At 38.0% G+C, this 22,756-nt stretch overlaps 1 protein-coding gene and 1 pseudogene across 1 annotated transcript in view; both read left to right on the top strand.

Annotated features, from left to right (window-relative positions):
* Ankrd31 (ankyrin repeat domain 31) overlaps positions 1-22,756 on the top strand; it is a 257,731-nt gene that overhangs the window by 215,397 nt on the left and 19,578 nt on the right. The window contains exons 23-24 of the mRNA XM_021252381.2: positions 1,499-1,639; positions 19,875-19,977. Of these exons, the coding sequence (XP_021108040.1) occupies positions 1,499-1,639; positions 19,875-19,977 (244 nt within the window). The remainder of the gene's footprint in view (positions 1-1,498; positions 1,640-19,874; positions 19,978-22,756) is intronic.
* On the top strand, positions 6,474-8,876 carry LOC106008666 (signal recognition particle subunit SRP72 pseudogene; annotated as a pseudogene).

The raw sequence follows: 22,756 nt of genomic DNA, 5'->3' as shown, positions 1-22,756 counted from the left end.
AAGTCAAACAAAAAGGGATAAAAAACATAACCCCCCCCAAAAAAGCCCCAGTTAAGCAGAGAAAATAATAAACTATAAAAATCAAAGTATCTTGAGTCTAAGAAAAAATTCCTCTGTTTTTGAATGAGTGGTCTTTCCAGGATCTGCAGTCTTGGGTTCCATCCAGTCACAATATCCTCTTAGCTCTAGGGCCCTATGGGTTTTTTTGGTAACGGCAATCAAACTTGAGACCTTGCACTTGGGAGACAGGCAGCAGAGCCACTCAGCTAAATCCCTGGCCCACCCTATGGGTGCCTATTTGACTTATATACCTTCTTATTGAAAGTAGAACATTGACATTCTCCAGCTCTTATTGTTGAATTATTTATTTCTCCCTTCAGTTAATTGTTTTAGTTCTCTTTTATATTTTAAGTGTATATGTGTTTATAACTGTTTTATGTTCTTGATTCAGTGACCTTATTAGCATTATAAAATGTCCCTCTTTGACTCTAGTAGCGATATTTGTTTAAAAGTCTATTTTGTATGATACTATATTAGACTATTTACTCCAGTTTTCTTGCAGTTTCTTTTTGTGTTATACTTTTCTGTTTACTTTCAGTTGATCTGTTTCCTTGAATGTAGTGTCTGTCTCCTGTGTGAACTATGTCATGGGAACTTGTTTTTAAATCCAATTAGACAATATTTGCCTTTTGATGAAATTGTTTAATTCATTCACCTTTTATGTTAATATTATTTTATTCAAGATTCTTGATTTTTTTAATTGGATCCCACACACTGAAATTTGCCTCATTGAATGCTGGATATTTTTATATTCTTGTATTTTTAGAAATTTGTCCTAAAGTATCTTTAAATTACTTGGAAGTAGTTTGATCCGTTGAGTCTTGTTATTAAGATTTGTTACACAAAATTGGAACTGTGAAGGACTATTTTCTACTGTTGAGGCAAGACTGTTATGTACCCTGAGTTTTTTCTACTCTTGTTAAGGACATTACTTCCTTCTCTCAAGGAGTATCCCGGTATCATTGCCTCTAATCCTTTCAAGTGGTTCTTTTTTTTAACCTTGCTCAATTTCCTCACATATATACATGGATCACTACTCTGCTCGACACTTGAGGATCTTCTGAAGAGCTACAGAGTTCTTTTTTATTTCTTTCTTCTTTAGTGCTTTCACCTGCAGACGCTAGCCTCCTTTGTCCCTAGGCTTTTAGCTCTATCTCTTCGCCTTTGTGAGTCCACCTTTCCCTACACTGTGACCTGGAAACTCTCAGGGCAGTAACCAAAGACAGTTTTCAGCTTACCACATTAAATTCCTGCCACACAGGGATTACTGTACTTTGTTGCCTCATATTTTACGTCTTGCAAACCATTGTTTCATATATTTTGTCAGATTTTGATTGTGTTAGACTAAATTTGGTCCCTGTTATTTGATCATGGCCAGAAACAGTTCACTTCTTTTAGCAACTTTTATCTTAATTTTTGTTCTTGTTTTTCACTGTAGGAGACTACCCACAAGGCCAGTATTTTAATGAGTGGTAAAATTAAGGTAGAAAATGGTCAGATTTATCAAAACCCAGTCACCTGGCTCAAGGATCTTCTGGGAGGTGACAGTTACGTGACCTGGAATTATGCTTGGAGTAAGGTGGGTCATTCTTAAATTTGTCTTTAATTTCATATTCAAGTGGAAAGATGCATATTTTTGATGATGAAATATTTTTTCTAAAAGAAATGTGAAAGATCTCTAAGATAGTTTTGTGCTTATGTCTCTGCTATGATATGCTATGTGCTTTTACCCACAAATGTACTTGCCGCCATTTCTATGAGCATGGCTGAGCAACTGTGACTGCACCTCCTCTTCCTTGGTCTTTATCTCAGCTCAGAAACTTTATTTCCCCTAGTTTTCCTTTTTTCTCTCAGTGGATTTCAGGTCTTTGTGACTCCGTATACAAAATTTGGGACTACTGATGCATTAATAATGTAGTTAATACATGTTACTATTATTCTAATAAAAATCTTCCCCTAAATACAAAAGGAACAGGTAAGAAGCCTGAGACAGAAATTACACTGAACTTTCATTTCTGCACATAGCAATATCCACAGATTACTAAAGGAAATATTTTTCTCAAAAAGAAATGTTTTCATTCAGGCCCCCTCATTTCTGGCTTCTGAGTTACAAGCCCTGTCAGTGCTGACTGACACCCTGTGATCCAGTGTTCATCCACATCTGTATGCCCATGGCAACACTCAGGAGCAGTCTTACAGTGATCACTCAGAAAAGTATGTACTATTAGTCCTCCATTACTGCTTCAAATAATAAAAGATACCATTAATCTCCACTAGCCATTGCAGTAAGCCTCAGGGCACCAATGTTAGACACAGTTTGTTTTCTTTTTTTGTCCAACCTAGCTTTGCCCCCTGCCATCCTCAGCCCGAGTCTGCCCCAACTTTGTGTACTGATCTCCTAGACCAGTGGTGACAAACCTACGAGACGTGTGCCACAGCCACACTTTGTTATTAAAAGCTCTAAAAGGTTTACCGTCACTGCCCTAGACCTTTATGGTAGTTGCTGGCAGTAGTGTTTCAATTCCTTCTGTTATATCAGCATATTCTGAATTTTGACTCTTGTATAGTTTTTTTTTTACCCCCTAAAGTTTTTCCCCGTCTCTAGAATCCCAGGTCATCTGCTTTCAGTTCACCCTAGCCCCTTTGCTCAATCCTTATCATGTATTCATAATTCATAATGAATGTTAATCATTAACATTTGCTGGTGAAAAACTTTTCACTATTAAGAGTTTTTTAAATTATGATAGATTATACTGTTTTGCTGACACTGAATATCTTTGCTCACAGCAAAGTTTTGTTACTGATTGCTGTGGCTTAGGTTCTTTTGACCTTGGCATCGCCATGGTGCAATGTGCCCAATAACAACTCAGTTCTTCCACTCTTTGGGCATGTTCTGGTTCTGCATTTCCTGGCTTTGAATAGCTGCTATAACATCATTAGCATACATACTACCTCATTTACATATCACATTGCTTAGTGTTTTCTCATCAGCGAAGCCAATTACAGACCTACTGTTTAGCACCGCTATGGTAGTGAAGCCAAATCCAAATATATACACTAAAATACAGGAAAATTCTTGGATATAAGATATTTCTATAGATTTTTGAGCAGGCTTAGATGATTTTTTTAAAGATTATCCCCCCAGAAATGAAAGCAGAGCTTTAAAAACTTCTATGAGACACTTATTTACTTTTATTGAATACCTCAGCCTTGAAAACAACCCCAGTAAGTTTCTTACAATTATTTAAAATTTCTTCCAAAGTCTTCTCTTTTAAAGTTTACCCCCAAAACTTCTGCCTCCTCTTGTCTCAAAGGACATTCATAGTTATTTCTTGATGAAAGGAGCTTTTGGCTGCACCAGTAAATGAACACATTTACTGATTAGTTCTGAGAATTATAGTGAGGGTGTAGGGTCAAGGATGATTAGTTGTCAGGCATGAAATGCCAGAAAACTAGGTCTTGCTCTACATCAGACAAAACAGTACATCAGACAGAGCACTACATCAGATGAAGCAGCACAATCCCTAGTCACAGATGTGACTCATCCTTCCCACCCAAGTAGCTGGGTAGCTGTGCAGCTTCACCAAGGGAATCTTGGAGCTTACTCTCAGCAGGAATCCCTGACTTCTCCTACTGCCACTGTCTACTAGCTATGAGGCATCATTCCAATATGGCAGTGTAACCTCTGGATGGAAGGCCAGACTACTTCCTGTTTTCACTGTTTTAAAGTTATATGATCTAGGCAACAGTTTTTAATCATGGATATACATTAGAATCACTTGGGAGGATTTCAAAAACCACCCATGCCTAGTGGACCCCAGATCCAGAGCCTGTGATAGTCTGGGCCAGGGACCAAGTCGCAGTAGTTAAAAAGCTTGCCAAGCAATTCTAAGCATCACCTTAGAATGAGAGTCATTGACTTAGATCAAGTCATTCATCCGTTCTGAACCTCAGTTTTCCTATACAGTATATGAAATAAAGAGTGCTAGATGATCTCTAAAGAGGCTTCCATCTTGAAGATTATAGGACTTGCATCTCCGTTGTGTGGTATATAAAGCACTTTTACACAGTATCTTTGTGGATCAAGAAGATTCAATTATTATCCCTGTTTATGGATTTGAAAATAGTAGGAGATTAAGTGAAATGATTAGCCACAAGGCCAATAAATGCCAGAGCCAGAACTAGAACCTGGTCTTCTAATTCTCTGCATTCTATTTTCTGCACTTAGAACAATGTCACACAGTAGGCCCACATTCCTTTCACTGAAAGTGGGGATTACTGTGAACTTGAATACCCAGTGTCATCTGGCCAGCTTCATGAAGGTATGCAAATCCTCAATCACAAGCCACAAAAATGGCCCACTTCTGAAAAAAAAATGCCTTTGTAGCCTATGGCCATACCACCCTGAACATGTCTGAAAGAGTTCATCTAATTTCAGAAGCTAAGCAAGATTAAGCCCTAAGCCCTATTAGTACAGGAAGAAAAATTCCTTTATATGATAAAACTGTCATATGAAAATCATAAGAATCCTAACCCTCCCAATGACAGTTGATTTGGGAATGCCCAGGAGTAAACTGATGCAGATGAAAGTAGACTGTCATTTTAGGTAGTGACTCAAGGAACACTAAACCTCTTGTATAAACATATATCCCATCCAGAAGCCTCACTAAATTTCCACCCTAACACATTCGTTCCTTTGGATTTAGTGATGAGTTTTCTCTGTGGTTCCCCCCATGACCACTTTTACAAAGAAATTCCTCCAACAGCCATGATTAGGAATATCAAGGTATAGAAAAGTTAAAGCAGGACTATAGAAAGTGATGAAAATTGTTCATCTGGACAGATGGCCTCATTTACTCACTCTCAAAGTGTCTAATGCTCAGCCATGTTACAGAACAGTCAGAGGAGATGGCTACAGATGTGAACTTCTAAAATGCAGAGAGCCAGGAGTTGTGAATCCTGACTCATGAACAGTGTGCAAAGTCTCTTCATGCATTGTTGGGAAATGGGAAGAGTTTGCAACTGGGATGTTAGGAGATGAATACTATAAAGATAAACTTCACCTGTTTCATCATTTCCCTAGAAGTAGTTATTCCAAGGCAGTAATTGTACTTTGAAATAACTTTGTCTTGTATTTTCAGTTCCTAAAGAAATCATTTATTTGAGAAGCAGTTATTTTCTTAACCAAAACATCTTTCATTTCACAATGAACCTAAAAAGAAACCTAGTTTCCTCTTATTTCTTTGTCATTTTTTCCCACCAGAAAATTTTTTAAAAAGTTATACTTTCTTCTTTTGGGATAGTGAAAATTTATGACTTGCTTCTTAAAAGTTGTAGTGCAATTAAAACAGTCCATTTGATCATCCGTGAACAGATTCTTATTAGTCAGTACTAACAAATATTTTTCTGAAGACATGAAAAATGGGCTGATATTTTCAAATAAAATGAACTCTGAATAGGGATACTATTTGATATTCAAAGGTACATTATGTTTTATATTTTTTCTTGGTGCATATTATTATGTAACATGTTGAGAAACATTTGTTATGACAATTACTTATGATTGTTAATATTGGGCTTTGTTTCTTTAAAAGTTTTTTTTTTCAGTTTTCTTTTTTGGCACCGGGGATCAAACTCAGGTCCATGCGCTTGCGCAGCAGGTGGTGAAACCACTGAGCTAAATCCCCAGCCCCTTATTATTATTATCATTTTTTTTTTTTTTTGGTACCAGGGATTGAACTCAGGACCTTGCACTTGCAAGGCAGGCGCGGTGCCACTGAGCTAAATCCCTGGCCCCTTTTCAGTTTTTTGAGACAAGATCTCACTATTAGTTCAGGCTGGCATTGAACTCACTATGTAGCCCAGGCTGGCCTGAAACTCACAGCGATCCTCCTGCCTCAGCCTCCCCAGTGCTGAGACTACAGGTGTACACCACCACACCCAGCTGTTTCTTCAAATCTTACTAAAATAAAGTTAATTGATTTAATCTCATTTGTTTCACTAAATAAGGTCCAGAAGACCAGCTGGCTGAATCATCCACCTCACACATATGTGTGCACATGCACACACAGTGCACTCACTCTGCTTCTTCCTCATTGTGCTATTAGGGAGTCTGATGTCTGAAGATTAATGGTCTTTTTGGTATAAGAATCTCAGGGAAAGCATCAGTGGCCATAGAACAAAGCACCCCTGCAGCTCTGGCTTTTAGAAAAACCAGAGCACAACAATCTACAGATATCATCATAAAAGGCAGCTTGCACTAAGTTCCATCTCCTTCACTTATTTTTATTTGGGAAGATGCCATCCCATCAGCCATCCCTCACCACCATAGGTTTTGGATGGAAAAGTTGCTGAGAGCACTGTAGGCCATGAAGTTGAAGTACCTAACAAACTAGCCTCCAGCTCTGCCTGCCATGCCTCTGTCAGAGAAGGCATGTGAGTGAAATTTGGATCCGGTGAGATTTTAAGAATCAAGATTTGAGTCATAAGCAAATGTGATAACTATTGGCTCTTACGCTTCAGCCAACTAGAACACAGACACTAATATGAAATGCAGTTTCCAGTTGACCTAGTGCCTGTTTACTATGAGGTCTATTCATTAACCTAGTCAATAAATCACCCCTTCCTTGTGGAAAATGGATTTTAATTAAGTGAATTTTCTTAAACTATGTTTTTGCATGTCTAAATTACCTCCAGAGGTGTGTGCAAGGCACTTTATATTACTACCGTATATTACCCAGCACTAAGTGATAAAAAATGTGCTTTTTATTTCAGAACTGGGGATCTTACCCAGAACTATCCTAGATCCCCTGCCCTTTATTTATTTATTTATTTATCTGTTTACCGGGGATCAAACTCCGGTCCCTGTGCTTGTGCAGCAGGTGGCAAAACCACTGAGCTAAATCCTCCGCCCTTATTTTTTATTTTGAGGCAGAATCTTGTTAAGTTGCCCAGGGTTGGCTTGAACTGTGATCTTCCTAGCCTTAGTCTCCCAAAGTGTTAGAATTACAGGCATACATCATCTCACCCAGCTGAAATATTCTTTTTTTTTTTTGGTTTTTTGAGTCAGGGTCTCCCTTTGCAGTTTAAGCTGGCCCTGAACTCACTATGTAGCCCAGGCTGGCCTCGAACTCACAGCGATTCTCCTGCCTCAGCCTCCCGAGTGTTGGGAATACAGGTGTGCGCCACCACACCCTGAAATATACTTTTAAAGTATGAAATATAGGTGCAGACATACTAAGACTGTACCTTTTTTTTATTCATTAATTTTATTGGTACATTTTAGGTATTCAATATGCTGACATTCATTTTTGGGAATTTGTACCTTTATATATCTTATCCTTATTTTTTCCACATTCTCTGCCCTCCCTTCAACCCCTCCACCCCTCCAAAGACTTTGTTTCCATTTTTTCCTTTTTTCATATTTATTCCTTTCCCCTACCCCTCCCACTTCCCCTTTCCCTTTGGACCTTTTCTTCCTATTTCACATTATCTATTATCATTTTGATCCTTATTTACACTTTCATTTTCTCACTCCAGAGAAACTATTCAGTATTTACACATGTGTCCTATTTATTCCACTTAAGAGTAAGGCTATACTTTCAGGGATCATTTCTATAGTTGGTGAAGATTATACTTTAATGAGTGTGTAAGGTGTGTTGGGCATTGTCAGGGTGTAACATATATAAAATACGTTGTTTCTAGTCCTCCAAGATGGCAGCAGTGGCAGTGGGGGTGTTTCGGTGCCTGCACTGTGGAGTGAAGTGAACCATTATAGACAGAATGGCGACTTCACACAAGCTCTGAAGACCATCAACAAGATCAACAAGGACAATATAACTGCCCTGCACTGTAAAGTGGTCTGCCTTATTCAGAATGGAAGTTTCAAGGAAGCCTTGAATGTCATCAATATGCATACCAAGGTTTTAGCCAATAATACTGTCTCCTTTGAGAAGGAACATTGTGAGTATAGGCTCAACAGAATTGAAAGTGCCTTGAAAGCAACAGAAAGTGCCAACCAGAAAACAGAAAAGCTAAAAGACCTGTATGGAAAAGTGTTATACCGTTTGGAACGCTATGATGAATGCTTAGCTGTATATAGAGATCTCATGCGAAAGTCCCAAGATGATTATGATGAAAAGAGGAAAACAAACCTTTCAGCAGTTGTTGCAGCTCCAAGCAATTGGGAAAAAATGGTTCCAGAGAACTTGGGCCTCCAAGAAGGCACCCACGAACTGTGCTACAACACTGCCTGTGCACTAATTGGACAAGGCCAGCTGAGCCAGGCAATGAAAATCCTACAGAAAGCTAAAGATCTTTGCCACTAGTCCTTTTCAGAAGACTCTGATGGAACGGAGGAAGACCCACAGACAGAACTGGCCATCATTCATGGTCAGATGGCCTACATTCTGCAGCTTCAGGGTCATACAGAGGAGACTTTGCAGCTTTACAATCAGATAATAAGACTGAAGCCAACATATGTGGGATTACTAGCTGTAATTGGAAATAACATCATTACCATTAATAAGGACCAAAATGTCTTTGACTCCAAGAAGGTGAAATTAACCAGTGCAGAAGTAGAGTTTGATCTTTCCAAGAAACAACTGCACGCTATAGAATTTAACAAAGCTTTACTTACTATGTACACAAACCAGGAGCAATGCCGCAAAATATCTACTGGTTTACAGTCCCAAAGTCCTGAGCATTTCCTGCCTGTGTTAATCCAAGCTGCCCATCTCTGCCGGGAAAAACAGCACACAAAAGCAATAGAGCTGCTTCAGGTAAAGACATTATTCTTGACTTTTTAATGAAGTATCAGGCACCTTTGTTTCATTTCCTTGTACTGTACTGTAAACTTTAAGTTTGATGGGAAAGCTAATAGATACTCTAATACTAGATAAATTCCAGTGTCATTTTAGTTAATCCTTAATTTATAGCTTTGTTTTATATAGATTTACATTAGCCCTAAAGAATGTTTTCATTTGATGATGCATTTAATATGAGTTAGGGGCTGGTTTTAGGCTTATAATACCAGTACTAAAGCCTCTGTTTCAATAGTGTATTCTCTGACAAGTCTTACCTACTCCAAAATCTCAAACAATTGTGGAGATACTTAATTTTTATTAACCCACACCTGCTAATATTACATGTTTGAATTTCTTGAGTAGAGACTATGTTGGAAAGTTTGACAGGGTAATATTAGGACCATCCTAAGAGGCAAAGTTGCCTATCAAGGACCTTCAATAAGGAGGCACTCTTTGAATGTCTTCCTTTAAAAAAAAGTTTATGACTAAACTTGCTGGAAGATAAGTTAGGTAGAACCCTTGAAGACATTGACTAGGAACAAAACCTCAGAAGCGCGGGGACTAGCACAAAGAATCAACCACTGGGTTCTCATCTTAGTAAAAAGCTTCTGCACTGCAAGAGAAACCACCAACAGAGCTAAGAGACCATCTACAATCTGAGAAAAAAATATTGAGCAGCTGTACCGCAAAGGATTACTATCTAGAATATATAAAGAACTGAAAAAATGGACCCCCCCAAATTTAAAGACCAAATTAAAAAATGGGGATCTGAAATGAACAGATATTTCTCAGACAAAGAAATAAAAGCAGCAAATAAACTTATGAAAAACTGTTCAACATCACTGGTCATTTGAGAGATGCAGATGAAAACAACACTGAGATTCCACCTCACCCCAGAAAGAATGGCTGCTATCAAGAAATCACGGGAATTTAGCTCAGTGGTTCCACCACCTGCCTCAAAATCACAATGTCCTGAGTTCTATCCCCGGTACCAAAAAAAAAAAAAAAGTGGCTGGAAAGAAATCAACCAATAACAAATGCTGGCAGGGGTGTGGAGAGAAAGGAACCCTTCTCTATTGTTGGTGAGAATGCAGATTGGTCCAACCACTGTGGAAATCAGTATGGAGAACAAGGACTAGAGGACCCATTTGACCCAGCTATTCCCTTGCTGTGGATCTTCCCAAAAGAATTAAAAGAATCATACCACAGTGATATATGCTCACCCATGTTTATAGCATCACAGTTTGTAGTAGGGAAAGCTTGGAAACAGCCCAAGTGCCCATCAACTGGAAACTGGACAAAGAAGATGTGGTTTTTTTAATAAAATGGAGTACTACTCAGTCATAAAGAATAAGAGAGACATTTACAGCTAAGTGGATGCATATTGAGGCCATACACTTAAATGACATAAATAAGACACGTGTAAATACCAAGTAGTTTCTCTGGTGTGAGAAACAAAGTGTAAATAAGCATTAAAATGACTAAAAGGAATAATTGATAATTTGAAATAGGAAGAAAAGGTGCAAAGGAGTAGGGGAAGTAGGAGGGGAAAGGGAAAGGAAAGAAGAGAAAGGAAAAATTATGAGAAAAGGAAAAAATGGAAACAGTCTATAAATGGGGAAGGCTGGAGGGGGTGAAGGGTGCACAGGAAATGGGAAAAAAATAAGAACCAAGATACATCATGTACAGGTACAAGCACCCAATGATAAATGTAAACATATTGTATACCTAAAATGTACCAATAAAAGAAATTAAGAGAAAAAAAGATTAATTGGAATTAATTAAAATATCATAAAGAAGGATAAACTGGAGGCATTTTTAGTTAAATGGATGCACCTTACCATAATCTTAAGTGAAATGAATTAGACGTACACGTTTAAATATGACACTGTATTTCTTGAGTAAGAAACCCAAAGTATAAAAAAGGAGCAAAAATAGAGGATAGATATTAGGAAATAGGGAGAACTTTTTCAAATAGGAAGGAGAACAAGAGATGGGGGAGGATAGGAAAGGAAGGGAAATGGGATTTAGAGGAAAGAAAAAGAATTGAAAAAAAACTGGAAATAGAGGTTTTGCAAGTGAGGAGAGAAAGATTAGGAGGGAGAAGAGGGTGACCAAAAAAAGAATTACAATGTATTATGTACTTGTACAGATCCTGTATGATGAATGTTATCATTATGTACTGCAAATATGTACTAATAAAATTAAAATTACCAAAAAAAATACATTGTTTCTAATAGTTGGTTGTTCGGAGAGGCATTCAAGGGCATCTCATTTCCCTTCCATGACAAGTGAGGGATTGGCACACTGGGCAGACCAGGTATGTTCCATGTCATCTAAAAGGCTTTTTTTAGCCCAGCACAAAGGAGGCCTCTGGGTCAGCATGCCACGGCTCCCAACCCAGAGGAGACTTCCAGGTCAGCATGCCACAGCTCCCAGCCAGGAAGAGGCATCCGGGTAGGCGTACTGTGGCTCCCACCCTAGAGGGGGCTTCTGGGTAGGTGTGCCACAGATCCCAACAGAGAGTAGGCCTCCAGGTCGGAATGCCTCAGCTCCCAGCCCAGAGAAGAGTTCCAGGTCAGCGTGCCACAGCTCCCAGCCAGGAGGAGGCTTCCGGGTACGCGTGCCACAGCTCACAGCATGGAGGAGGCTTCCAGCTCAGTGTGCCATGGCTCCCAGCATGGAGGAGGCTTCCAGGAAGGCATGACAGCTCCCAGCACAGAGGTGAGCCATGCGGAAGCTAAGAGCACACACACACACACACACACCTTGTCGAAATGAGAAGGCACGTAAACAAGCCTCAGAACCAGACTTCCAGATCACCTACACCAACCCCAAAGGGAAATGAGATGGAACACTCTGATACTCAACCACCTGGACTCCCTGAAGTAGCAACAAAAGAGGATCTGGAAAAAATGAAATCAGAAATACTTTCTCACATAACAGCAAAGATTGTGCCCATAGTGCAAGACATGATTAATATATCTAGAGAGGATACAGGTAAAAAAAAAATAGAGGACCTGAGGAACATGATGGAATGCCAACATAGGAAACAAGTTGAATCCATAAAACATGCAAACAGATTTCCAGGAGATTAAAAATTCCATTGAAAGTCTATTCAGCAGAATGAGCCAATGTGAAGACAAAATTTCAGATATAGAAGATAAGATTGCAATTAGTGACCAGGAAAAGAAAAAATTCTTTAAAATTGTAAGGGAACGCGAGAAATCAATCCAGCAGCTGCTAGATGATGCAAAGAAAAATAACATAAGACTGATCGGAGTCCATGAAGAAACAGGAGAGAGTGCAGATGATGTTAAAGAACTGTTCAAAGAAGTGATGGCAGAAAATTTCCCAACCAGGGGAAAAGAGTTTGACATACAGGTAAGCGAGGCATATAGGACTCCAAATAGCCTTGATTAAAAAAAAATCTACAAATAGGCCTATAATTGTTGAGATTCCAGAAACCCAACAGAAGAACAAAATTCTACAAGCAGTGAGACAAAAGAAACAAATCACATACAAAGGAAAGCCCATCAGAATCGCAACAGACTTCTCAGTGCAAACCCTCAAGGCAAGAAAAGCTTGGACTGAAGTGTTTCAAGCCCTACAGGAAAACAACCTCCAACCCAGAATGATGTACCCTGCAAAACTATCTTTCAAAATTGATGGAGAGATAAGATACTTTCATGACAGAGAGCACCTTAGGAACTACATGAATCCCAAGCAGCACTCCAGAAAATTTTAGACAAAATCCTAGGCAAAGACAAAGAGGATCACAACTCCAGGAAGCCCAGCAGATTGAATCCACCGGGCATGACAAGAAATTAAAAGCAAAGGGGGAGAATCAAACAGAAAAAGTGATGACAATGATGCCTCAATATGTATCAGTTATAACCATCAATGTTAATGGTCTTAACTCACCAATCAAAAGAAATAGACTGGCAGAATGGGTCAAGAAGCAAGATCCAACAATATCCTGCATACAAGAAACACACTTAATTCAAAAAGAAACTCATAGACTGAAAGTTAAAGGGTGGAAAATAATATTCCATGTAATGGGAATCTGAAAAAAAGCAGGAGTAGCTATCCTCTTTGCAGATCAAGTAGATTTCAAACCCACACTGATTAAGAGAGACAAAGAAGGACACTATATCCTTGTAAAGGGAACAATCCAAGAGGAAGAGAAGACAATCATAAATATCTATGCACCAAACACTAGTGCACTCAACTATATAAAACAAATACTAACAGACATGAAAAACCATATAAGCACTAACACAATGGTAGTGGGGGACCTAAATACCCCATTGTCACAAACAGATCAACTAGACAAAAAACAAGCAGTGAAATACTAGAACTCAATCGAACTCTTGAACAAATGAACTTAACAGATGTTTACAGAGTCTTCCACTCCACAAAATCAGAATACACATTCTTCTCAGCTGCACACGGTTGTTCTCCAAAATAGACCACATAGTTGCTCATAGAACATATTTAGGTAAGTGCAAAGGAACTGAAGTTATCCCTTGTATATTATGAGACTATAGTGCAATGAAATTGGAGATCAATAGCAAAAGAAATTGCAAAAACTTCATAAACACATGGAAATTGAACAACACACTTCTGAATAACCAATGGGTCACAGAGGAAATTAAAGAAGAAATCAGACAGTTTCTTCAAATAAATGACAATGGCAACACAACATATTGGAATCTATGGGACACAATGAAAGCAGTCTTATGAGGGAAATTCATAGCAGTGAATATGCATATTAGGAAAACAGAGTGAGCCCAATTAAACAAGCTGATGCTGAACCTCAAGCTCTTAGAGAAGAGCAGGACAACCCCAAAGCTCATACAAGGGAGGAAATTACAAAGATCAGGGCAGAAATCAATGCAATAGAGACTTAAGAAAACAATAAAAATAATCAATGAAGCCAAGAGTTGGTTCTTCGAAAGAATTAACAAAATTGACAAACCCTTAGCCAATCTTATGAGAAAAAAGAGAAAGCCCAAATCCATGCAATTAGGAATGAAAACGGTGAAATTACAACAGACCCAGCAGAAATCCAGAGGATCATCAATACCTACTTCAAGAACCTATACGTCAATAAGATGGAAAACTCAGAAGAAATGGACAGATTCCTAGACATGTATGAATTACCAAAGTTGAATGAGGAAGACCTAAAAATTGTAAACAACCCAATATCAATCAATGAAATTGAAAATGTAATTAAAAACTTACCAACCAAGAAAACCCCGGGTCCTGATGGCTTAACCACTGAATTCTACAAGACATTTAGAGAGGAACTAATGCTACTACTCTTTAAACTCTTCAATGAAATTGAAAGGGAAGCAATACTTCCGAAATCATTCCTGGAAACAAGCATCACTTTGATCCCCAAAGCAGAGAAAGACCAAACCATAAAAGAAAACTATAGTCTAATCTCACTAATGAACACAGATGCAAAAGTCCTTACTAAGATACTGGCAAACAATGCAGAAAATCATCAAGAAGATCATACACGCTGATCAAGTGGGATTCATCCCAGGGATATAGGGATGGTTCAACATAGGCAAATCAATCAGTGTAATACACTGTATCAATAGAGCTAGTGACAAAAACCATGTGATCATCTCAGTAGATGCAGAAAAAACATTTGACAAAATCCAACACGCATTTATGATGAAAACCATACAAAAAATTGGAATAGACAGTCTCTACCTCAATCTGATAAAAGCCATCTATGAAAAACCAACAGCCAATATCATACTAAATGGTCAAAAATTGAAACCCTTCACACTAAAATCAGGATCAAGACAAGGATGTCCACTGTCACCACTCCTGTTTCATATAGTTTTGGAAACATTAGCCACAGCAGTTAGACAAGAGAAAGAAATAAAAGGAATAAAGATAGGAAATGAAATCAAATTGTCATTATTTGCAGATGACATGATACTCTATATCAAAGTCCCCAAGAACTCCACCAAAAGTCTTCTAGACTTAATAACCAAATTTAGTAAAGTAGCTGGATACAAGGTCAACACAAAAATCAATAGCTTTCCTCTACACGAACAACAAACTCACTGAGAGAAATGGGGCAAACAATTCCGTTTACAATAGTATCCAAAAAACTGAAATACCTAGGAATCAACCTAACAAAAGAAATGGAAGACCTCTACTCTGAAAACTGTAGCACTTTGAAAAGAGATTGAAGGGGATATCAGAAAATGGAAAGACATCCCCTGTTCTTGTGTAGAAAGGATCAACGTAGTGAAAATGGCCATACTTCCAAAATTGCTATATAGATTCAATGCAATTCCAATTGAGATCCCAGCCACATACTTCATGGACCTTGAGAAAACAATCCAAAAATTCATTTGGAACAAGAAGTGACCCAGAATAGCAAAAGCAATTCTAGGTAATAGAGACATGGCAGGGGATATTACAACCCCCAACTTGAAACTATACTACAAAGCTACTGTGATAAAAACAGCATGTTACTGGCAAAGAAACAGCCCTGAGGACCAGTGGAACAGATTAAAAGATGCAGAAACAACTCCAGACACACTCAGCCACCTCATCTTTGACAAAGGAGCCAAACACCCTCACTAGAGGAACGATAGCCTCTTTAATAAATAGTGCTGGAGCAGTTGGGTTTCACCTTGCCAAAGACTAAAACTAGACCTATATCTCTCACCATGTACTAAACTAAAATCGAAATGGGTTAAAGATCTAAATATTAAAACAGAAATACTGAACCACCTGGAACAGAGGTTAGTTAGAACTCTTGAAGACATTGGGGTAGGAAAAGATTTTATGAATAAAACCTCAGTTGCCCATGAACTATCACAATCAACAAGTGGGATCTCTTCTTACTGGTAAGCTTCTGCACAGCAAGAGAAACCACCAGCACTGTGAAGAGTCAACCCACAATGTGGGAAAAAAATTTTCACCAGTGGTCCCTCAGACAAAGGTCTACTATTTCAAATCTATAAAGAACTTAAAAAAATCAGACCTCCCAAATTTAAAGACCCAATCCAAAAATGGGCATCTGAAATGAATAGACATTTCCCACACAAGTAGAAATGGCAAATAAACATGTGAAAAAATGTTCAACATCACTGGTCATTCAAGAGATGCAAATGAAAACAACACTGAGATTCCACTTCACTCCAGAAAGAATGGCTGCTATCATGAAATCAACCAGTAACAAATGTTGGCGGGGCTGTGGGGAAAGAGGAACCCTGCTCCACTGCTGGTGGGAGTGTAGACTGGTGCCACCACTGTGGAAATCAGTATGGAGATACCTCAAAGAACTAGGACTGGAAATCCCATTTGACCCCCTATTCCACTGCTGGGGATTTTCCCCAAAGAATTAAAAGAATCATACCACAGTGATATATGTGTGCCCATGTTCATAGCAGCACAGTTTGTGATAGCTAAAACTTGGAAACAGCCCAAATGCCCATCAACTGGAGACTGGATAAAGAAAATGTGGTTGTTTTATAAAATGGAGTACTACTCAGTCATAAAAAATGAGAAATTAGAGACATTTATAGCTAAGTGGATGCACATTGAGGCAATACTCTTAAGTGAAATAAATAGGACACACATGTATAAATACCAAATAGTTTCTCTAGTGTGAGAAACAGAAAGTGTAAATAAGGACCAAAATGTATAATAGGTAATGTGAAATAGGGCAAATAATTCCTTTCACAATAGCATCCGAAAAACTGAAATACCTAGGAATCAACCTAATGAAAGAAATCAAAGACCTCTTCTCTGAAAACTATGGCACTCTGAAAAGAGAGATTGAAGATGATATCAGAAAATGGACAGACATCCCCTGCTCCTGGGTAGGAAGGATTAATATAGTGAAAATGCCCATACTTCCAAAACTGGTATATAGATTTAATGCAATTCCAATTGAGATCCCAGGAGCATACTTCATGGACCTTGAGAAAACAATCCAAAAATTCATTTGGAACAAGAAGAGACCCAGAATAGCAAAACCAATTCTATGTAACAGAGACATGGCAGGGAGTATCACAATCCCCAACCTGCAACTATACTACAAAGCTACTGTGATAAAAACAGCATGGTACTGGCAAAGAAGCACACCTGAGGATCGGTGGAACAGATTAGAAGATGCAGAAACAATGCCAGACACACTCAGCCATCTCATCTTTGTTAAAGGAGCCAAACACCCTCACTGGAGGAAAGATAGCCTCTTTAATAAATGATGCTGGAAAAATTGGGCTTCAACTTGCCAAAGATTAAAACTAGACCTGTATCTCTCACCATGCACTAAACTAAAATCAAAATGGATTCAAGATCTAAATATTAAAATAGAAACTCTGAACCAGTTGGAACAGAGGTTAGGTAGAACCCTTGAAGACATCAGTGTAGGAAAAGATTTTATGAACAAAACCTCAGTTGCCCATGAACTAGCACAAACAATCAACAAGTGGAATCTCTTCTTATTAAAAGGCTTCTGCACAGCAAGAGAAAGCATTAACAGAGTGAAGAGACAACCCACAATGTGGGAAAAAATCTTCACCTGCTTTTCCTCAGACAAAGGTCTACTATCTCGAATCTATAAAGAACTTAAAAAGATCAGATCTCCCAAATTTAAAGACCCAATCTGAAAATGGGCATCTGGAACAGACAGACATTTCTCAGACAAAGAAGTAGAAATAGCAAATAAATACATGAAAAAATATTCAACATCACTGGTCATTCGAGAGATGCAAATGAAAACAACGCTGAGATTCCACCTCACTCCAGAAAGAATGGCTGCTATCATGAAGTCAACCAATAACAAATGCTGGCAGGGCTGTGGGGAAAGAGGAACCCTGCTCCACTGCTGGTGGGAGTGTAGACTGGTGTAACTACTGTGGAAATCAGTATGGAGATACCTCAAAGAACTAGGACTGGAAGTCCCATTTGACCCTGCTATTCCACTGCTGGGGATCTTCCTCAAAGAATTAAAAGAATCATACCACAGTGATATATGTGCACCCATGTTCATAGCAGCACAGTTTGTGATAGCTAAACTTGGAAACAGCCCAAATGCCCATCAACTGGAGACTGGATAAAGAAAATGTGGGTTTTTTAAAATAAAACGGAGTACTACTCAGCCATAAAAAATGAGAAATTAGAGACATTTATAGCTAAATGGATGCACGTTGAGGTGATACTCTTAAGTGAAATAAATAGGACACACGTATAAATTCTGAATAGTTTCTCTAGTGTGAGAAACTGAAAGTGTAAATAAGGACTAAAATGTGTAATAGGTAATGTGAAATAGGAAGAAAAGGGGCAAAGGGGAAGGAAGTGGGAGGGCTAGGGCAAAGGATAGAAGGGAATGGGATTAATATGAGAAAATGGAAAAATAGGAACAAAATCTTTGTAAATAGGGAGGAATGGAGGGGTAGAAGGGAGGGCTGGGCAAGGGTGAAAAATAAGAACCAAGAGAGGCTATGTAAAGGTGCAAATTTCCAATGATGAATGTCATTATATTGTATACCTAAAATGTACCAATGATTATAATGAATAATCGATAATGCAAAATAGGAAGAAAGGGTCCAAAGGGGTAGGGGTAGTGGGAGGAGCAGGGGAAAGGAAAGAAGGGAATGGAATTAATATGAGAAAATGAAAAAACGGAAACAAGGTCTTTGTAAATAGGGAGGGAAGGAGGGGTTGAAGGAAGGGCAAGGGATGGGGGAAAAAATAAGAACCAAGAGAGTATGTAAAGATGCATATCTCCAGTGATGAATGTCATTGTATTGTACACCTAAAATACCAATAAAAGGATATACAAAAAAATAAAAGGCTTCTTTTTTTAGTTGTGGGTTTGAGCCTGAATGGTTTCTCCTATACTTTACACATCCCTTATACTTTTCTCATGCTGTCCAATTTAACAGGCCATCAGGATATGCTAGACAGTATAACAAATGCTTTTTGTGCATTATCTCTTTTAATACTCAGTACTTGGTAAACTGAATGTTCTTTTTTGACAGACATACAAATCGAGGCTGGGAATTTAGGGATTTTGTTTAAGTGTTTGTACTTTAGTCTTTTACTGAATAATGTCGGCACTCTGAACTGCTAAAGGTATAAAACTGAACTTGACACATCCTCAAGAACCTTATAGTTTAATGGAAACAAGACACATTAAAATATAATTTTATTTAAATGGGATAAATATTATGGCAGCGATAGGAACACAGAAATAAGAATTTAAGAAATGACACCATTCCTCATTGTGTGAGAGCCTAGAATATGGCCATTAAGCTTAGCAGTTACGGGAAGATAAGGAAAGGATGTTCATGTTGAGACTTGATGTTCTGCCCACACTGAACCTACCCAGTAGACCAAAGGGTGAGAATTCAAAGACCTTTGGGTCCAGAATGTTTTTGGCAGTTATTTGCCAGCAGCCTTGGCCTTGCCCATTCATGTACAGATATTTTTTAACTCTAGCCTTTGGGGCTGGTAATAATATTTATGTTCACAAACAATTTTTAAATGGCTGTCTAGTCCTGAAATGTTATCAGTCTCATCAGGTTACTGTTTCATTTCTTGAGGAGTACCATTACTTGTATGGCTTAATTATATTAACGTACTGTTACTTTTTTGAAGTTTATAAGTATTCGATGCTATATTAATGGTTGTTGAACAAGTGAATGTATGAGAGAATTGATATACAATAGAGAATCAACAAAATTTTTTGTGAAGGGCCAGATAGTAAATAATATTTCATAGACACATAGTCTCTTTCACAACTTCTCAATTCTGTTTCTTCACAAAGCAGCCAGAAATGCTAAGGAAATGAGTGTCACTCTATTCCAATAAAATGTTATTTACAGAAGGATGACAGGCTGGATTTGGCTGTAAGCTATAGTTTAGTGTATAATAGTTTACAAATTACTGTTTTTAAAAGATAGATGTATTTCCCTCTTACAGAATGTATGATTTTTCAGTTGTGTTTTAAATTATGTGCAGGTAACATATCTGGGGAAGGAGCTTTTAAAGTATGTTTCTGAGGAAGTATCTGTACCTCCAGAGCTAGACGTAGTACCTCAGCTACATCAACCTTGTCTTCCAGGTATGTGTTTTGTCTTGTCTTGTCTTGTCTTGTTTTCCTTTGCTTTGTTATATGCTTCAAACATTTTAATGATTATTGTTCAGCATACATTTTGGTAACTTTTTACTTCAAACTGCAACAAGTTAAATAAATGTTTATAATATACAAAGACAATACAACCAAACATAAAACTTGGCTTAAGTGTTCCTTGCAACTAGACCAGTGTTTCCCTCCCCTTAACGTATCTTTTTTTTGAGCTGCACAAACACTTAATAATTTGATCATTGCATTATGAAATAAAAATATACTCCCACCTCAAAGAAATAAAAAGATTGTGCATGATGATATGCCAAACAAAAGGAAAAACACTAGAATAATCTGATAGTGCAGGCATCATTAAAAAAGAAAAAAGCTTGAGATGCTTATTAACTCTCTGTGTTTTAAGAAGAAAGGATTTTTGACCAAGTAGCTTAAAAGTCAGCAAATTGGGGATCAATGATGGCAGCTGTACTGTATTGAAAATGAAATTACAAACTTTACACACTGGGGGCGGGGGATTTAGCTCAGTGTTTCCAGCGCCTGCCTTGCAAGCGCAAGGTCCCAAGTTTGATCCCCGGTACCAAAAAAAACACACACAAAAAACCAAACTTTACACAAATACACTATTAGAAATTTACCAGCAAATACTGAATCTGAGAAGCTACTCTTTGGAATACTCAAGTAGGACTATTTACTCCAACCACATAATCAACATAGTGTTCTGTACAATAGACCCATTTCTTAGTTGTGCAATTAAAAAAAAAATGTACTGAAAAAGCACTGGGTTTTTTTTCCTTTATGGCAAAATTTACAATTAATTGTTGTAATTAACAATTACAATTAATTGTTTTAAAGTGAAAAACTCAGTGGCATTTAGTACATTTACAATGTTGTGCAACCATACTTCTGTGTAATTCCAAATTGCTTTCAGTACCCCAGAAAGAAACCCTGGGCCCATTTAGCAGTAACTCTCTATCCTTTACTATCCCCTGTTGGCTTCCTGTCTGAATGGGTGTCCCTATTCTGAATGTGCTATATAAATGGAATCAAAATATATGACCATCTGTGTCAAACTTCTTTGACTTAGTGTAATATTTTGGTGTCAGAGCTCAGAAAACCAAAATGATAATTTAAAAGGCAGATGATAAAGACCAGGTTCAGGAATTTTCAGTTGGGAACAAGGACTCCAGTGGCAGTTGGACTCCAGGCCATGTATTATGCCCTGGCAGGAAATTTATCTACATTTTGTTCATCCTGAAATTGAGAGACTGAGATTATATGTGATAAACTAATTAATCTGATAGGGAAAATTTCAAGGCAGCCCCAGTGTTTGGGTTGTAACATGGTTGTAACATTGCTGCTTTTAACCAGGTTTATGCTAAAAAAAATAGGAACAAAAAGCTCATTTTTTTTAATTTTTTATTTATTTAGGACCTTGCACTTGCAAGTCAGGTGCACCACCACTAAGCTAAATCCCTGGCCCCAAAGAGCTCATTTTAAAAGTTTTTAGTTTTGCCAAAAAAGAACAGGCCTATAAAGTTGGAACAGAAAAGAGTTTGGTTGCTGAAAAGATTAAAATTAAAAAGAAGCTATGTACTTATATCGGGACAACAGGAAAGATGCCTTGAAGGCATATGAGAAATCTGAAAGACTCCACTGATCTCAGGCTCAAGGTTGCCAAGCTGTGAAGCTTTCAGTTGAGAACTCCAGGGCCCTTCACTCTGCTTCCTGGTTACCATGAGATGAACAGCTTTTCCTCTGCTGTTTCTCTGCTATGCTGTTTCTTCATTGAAGCCAGCTGACCATGAACTGAAATGTGAGGAAAAATAAACTTCTCCTTTAAGTTGTAGGTATCAGGTATTGTGTCTTAGCAGACGAGAAAGTGACTAAGACACTTGTAAGACAATCTCAGAATGATGGAAGAGCTTTATTCTGAATTCTTCACAAAAACTAATTTAATTAGTAAGTGAGGTGAATGTTTTGATGAATTCCATTGTTAAGATGTGGTATGTGAACACATTGAGAGTATGTGTTATTTATAATTAAGGATGTTAAACATAAAAGACCTCCCCTTTTTATTTTTGTTTCTGAGAATTTAAACCCATGGCCCTATTCACACTGGGTAAGGACTCAAGCATTGAGCCACAACTCTAGACCTTTTTATGGGTTGTTTTTTTTTTTTGATACCAGGGATCGAACTTGGGTCCTTGTGCTTGCGCAGCAGGCTGTGAAACCACTGAGCTAAATCCCCAGCCCCTAGACCTTTTTATTTTTATTTTGAGGCAGAATCTCGCTAAATTGCCCAGGCTGACCTCAGATTTACAATCCTCCTTCCTTAACCTCCCAAGTAGCTGTAATTACCACCATGTACCACCTTGCCTAGTTTAAAACAGAAACCTTTTAGCCATTGAATACCTAGTGTTCCAATTTCAGAGCACCTATTATAGGTGAACATACTGAAATTGTTTCTCTTCAAATTCTTGTTCCTTGAATTTTTCTAGGTAACATATGAATTTCACGTAAAAATTCAAAAAATTGCAATCCTCTGCATAAATGGGTTAAAACATAGTTCTGTTGATGAAACCTCTGAAGTATCTATGATCCCAATGTACTTTTAAACTTTAAAATGAAGTGAGTCTATGATGCATTTTCCCTTGAAATGTCACAGCTTCCTCCCAAGCCTCTTTCCATGCCTATGCACCGGTATCATTTAAGGACTTTTCGCTGGTTTTTCAGTACAAACTAGAAAGAAAAAATGAGC

This window comes from Heterocephalus glaber, unplaced genomic scaffold, assembly GCF_053883595.1.
Source record: "Heterocephalus glaber isolate CG9 unplaced genomic scaffold, H.glaber_assembly_v1.0 deba00001788, whole genome shotgun sequence".
NCBI lineage: Eukaryota > Metazoa > Chordata > Mammalia > Rodentia > Bathyergidae > Heterocephalus > Heterocephalus glaber.
Note: the sequence above shows the minus strand (reverse complement) of the source record. Positions and strands in the feature narration are given on the sequence as shown.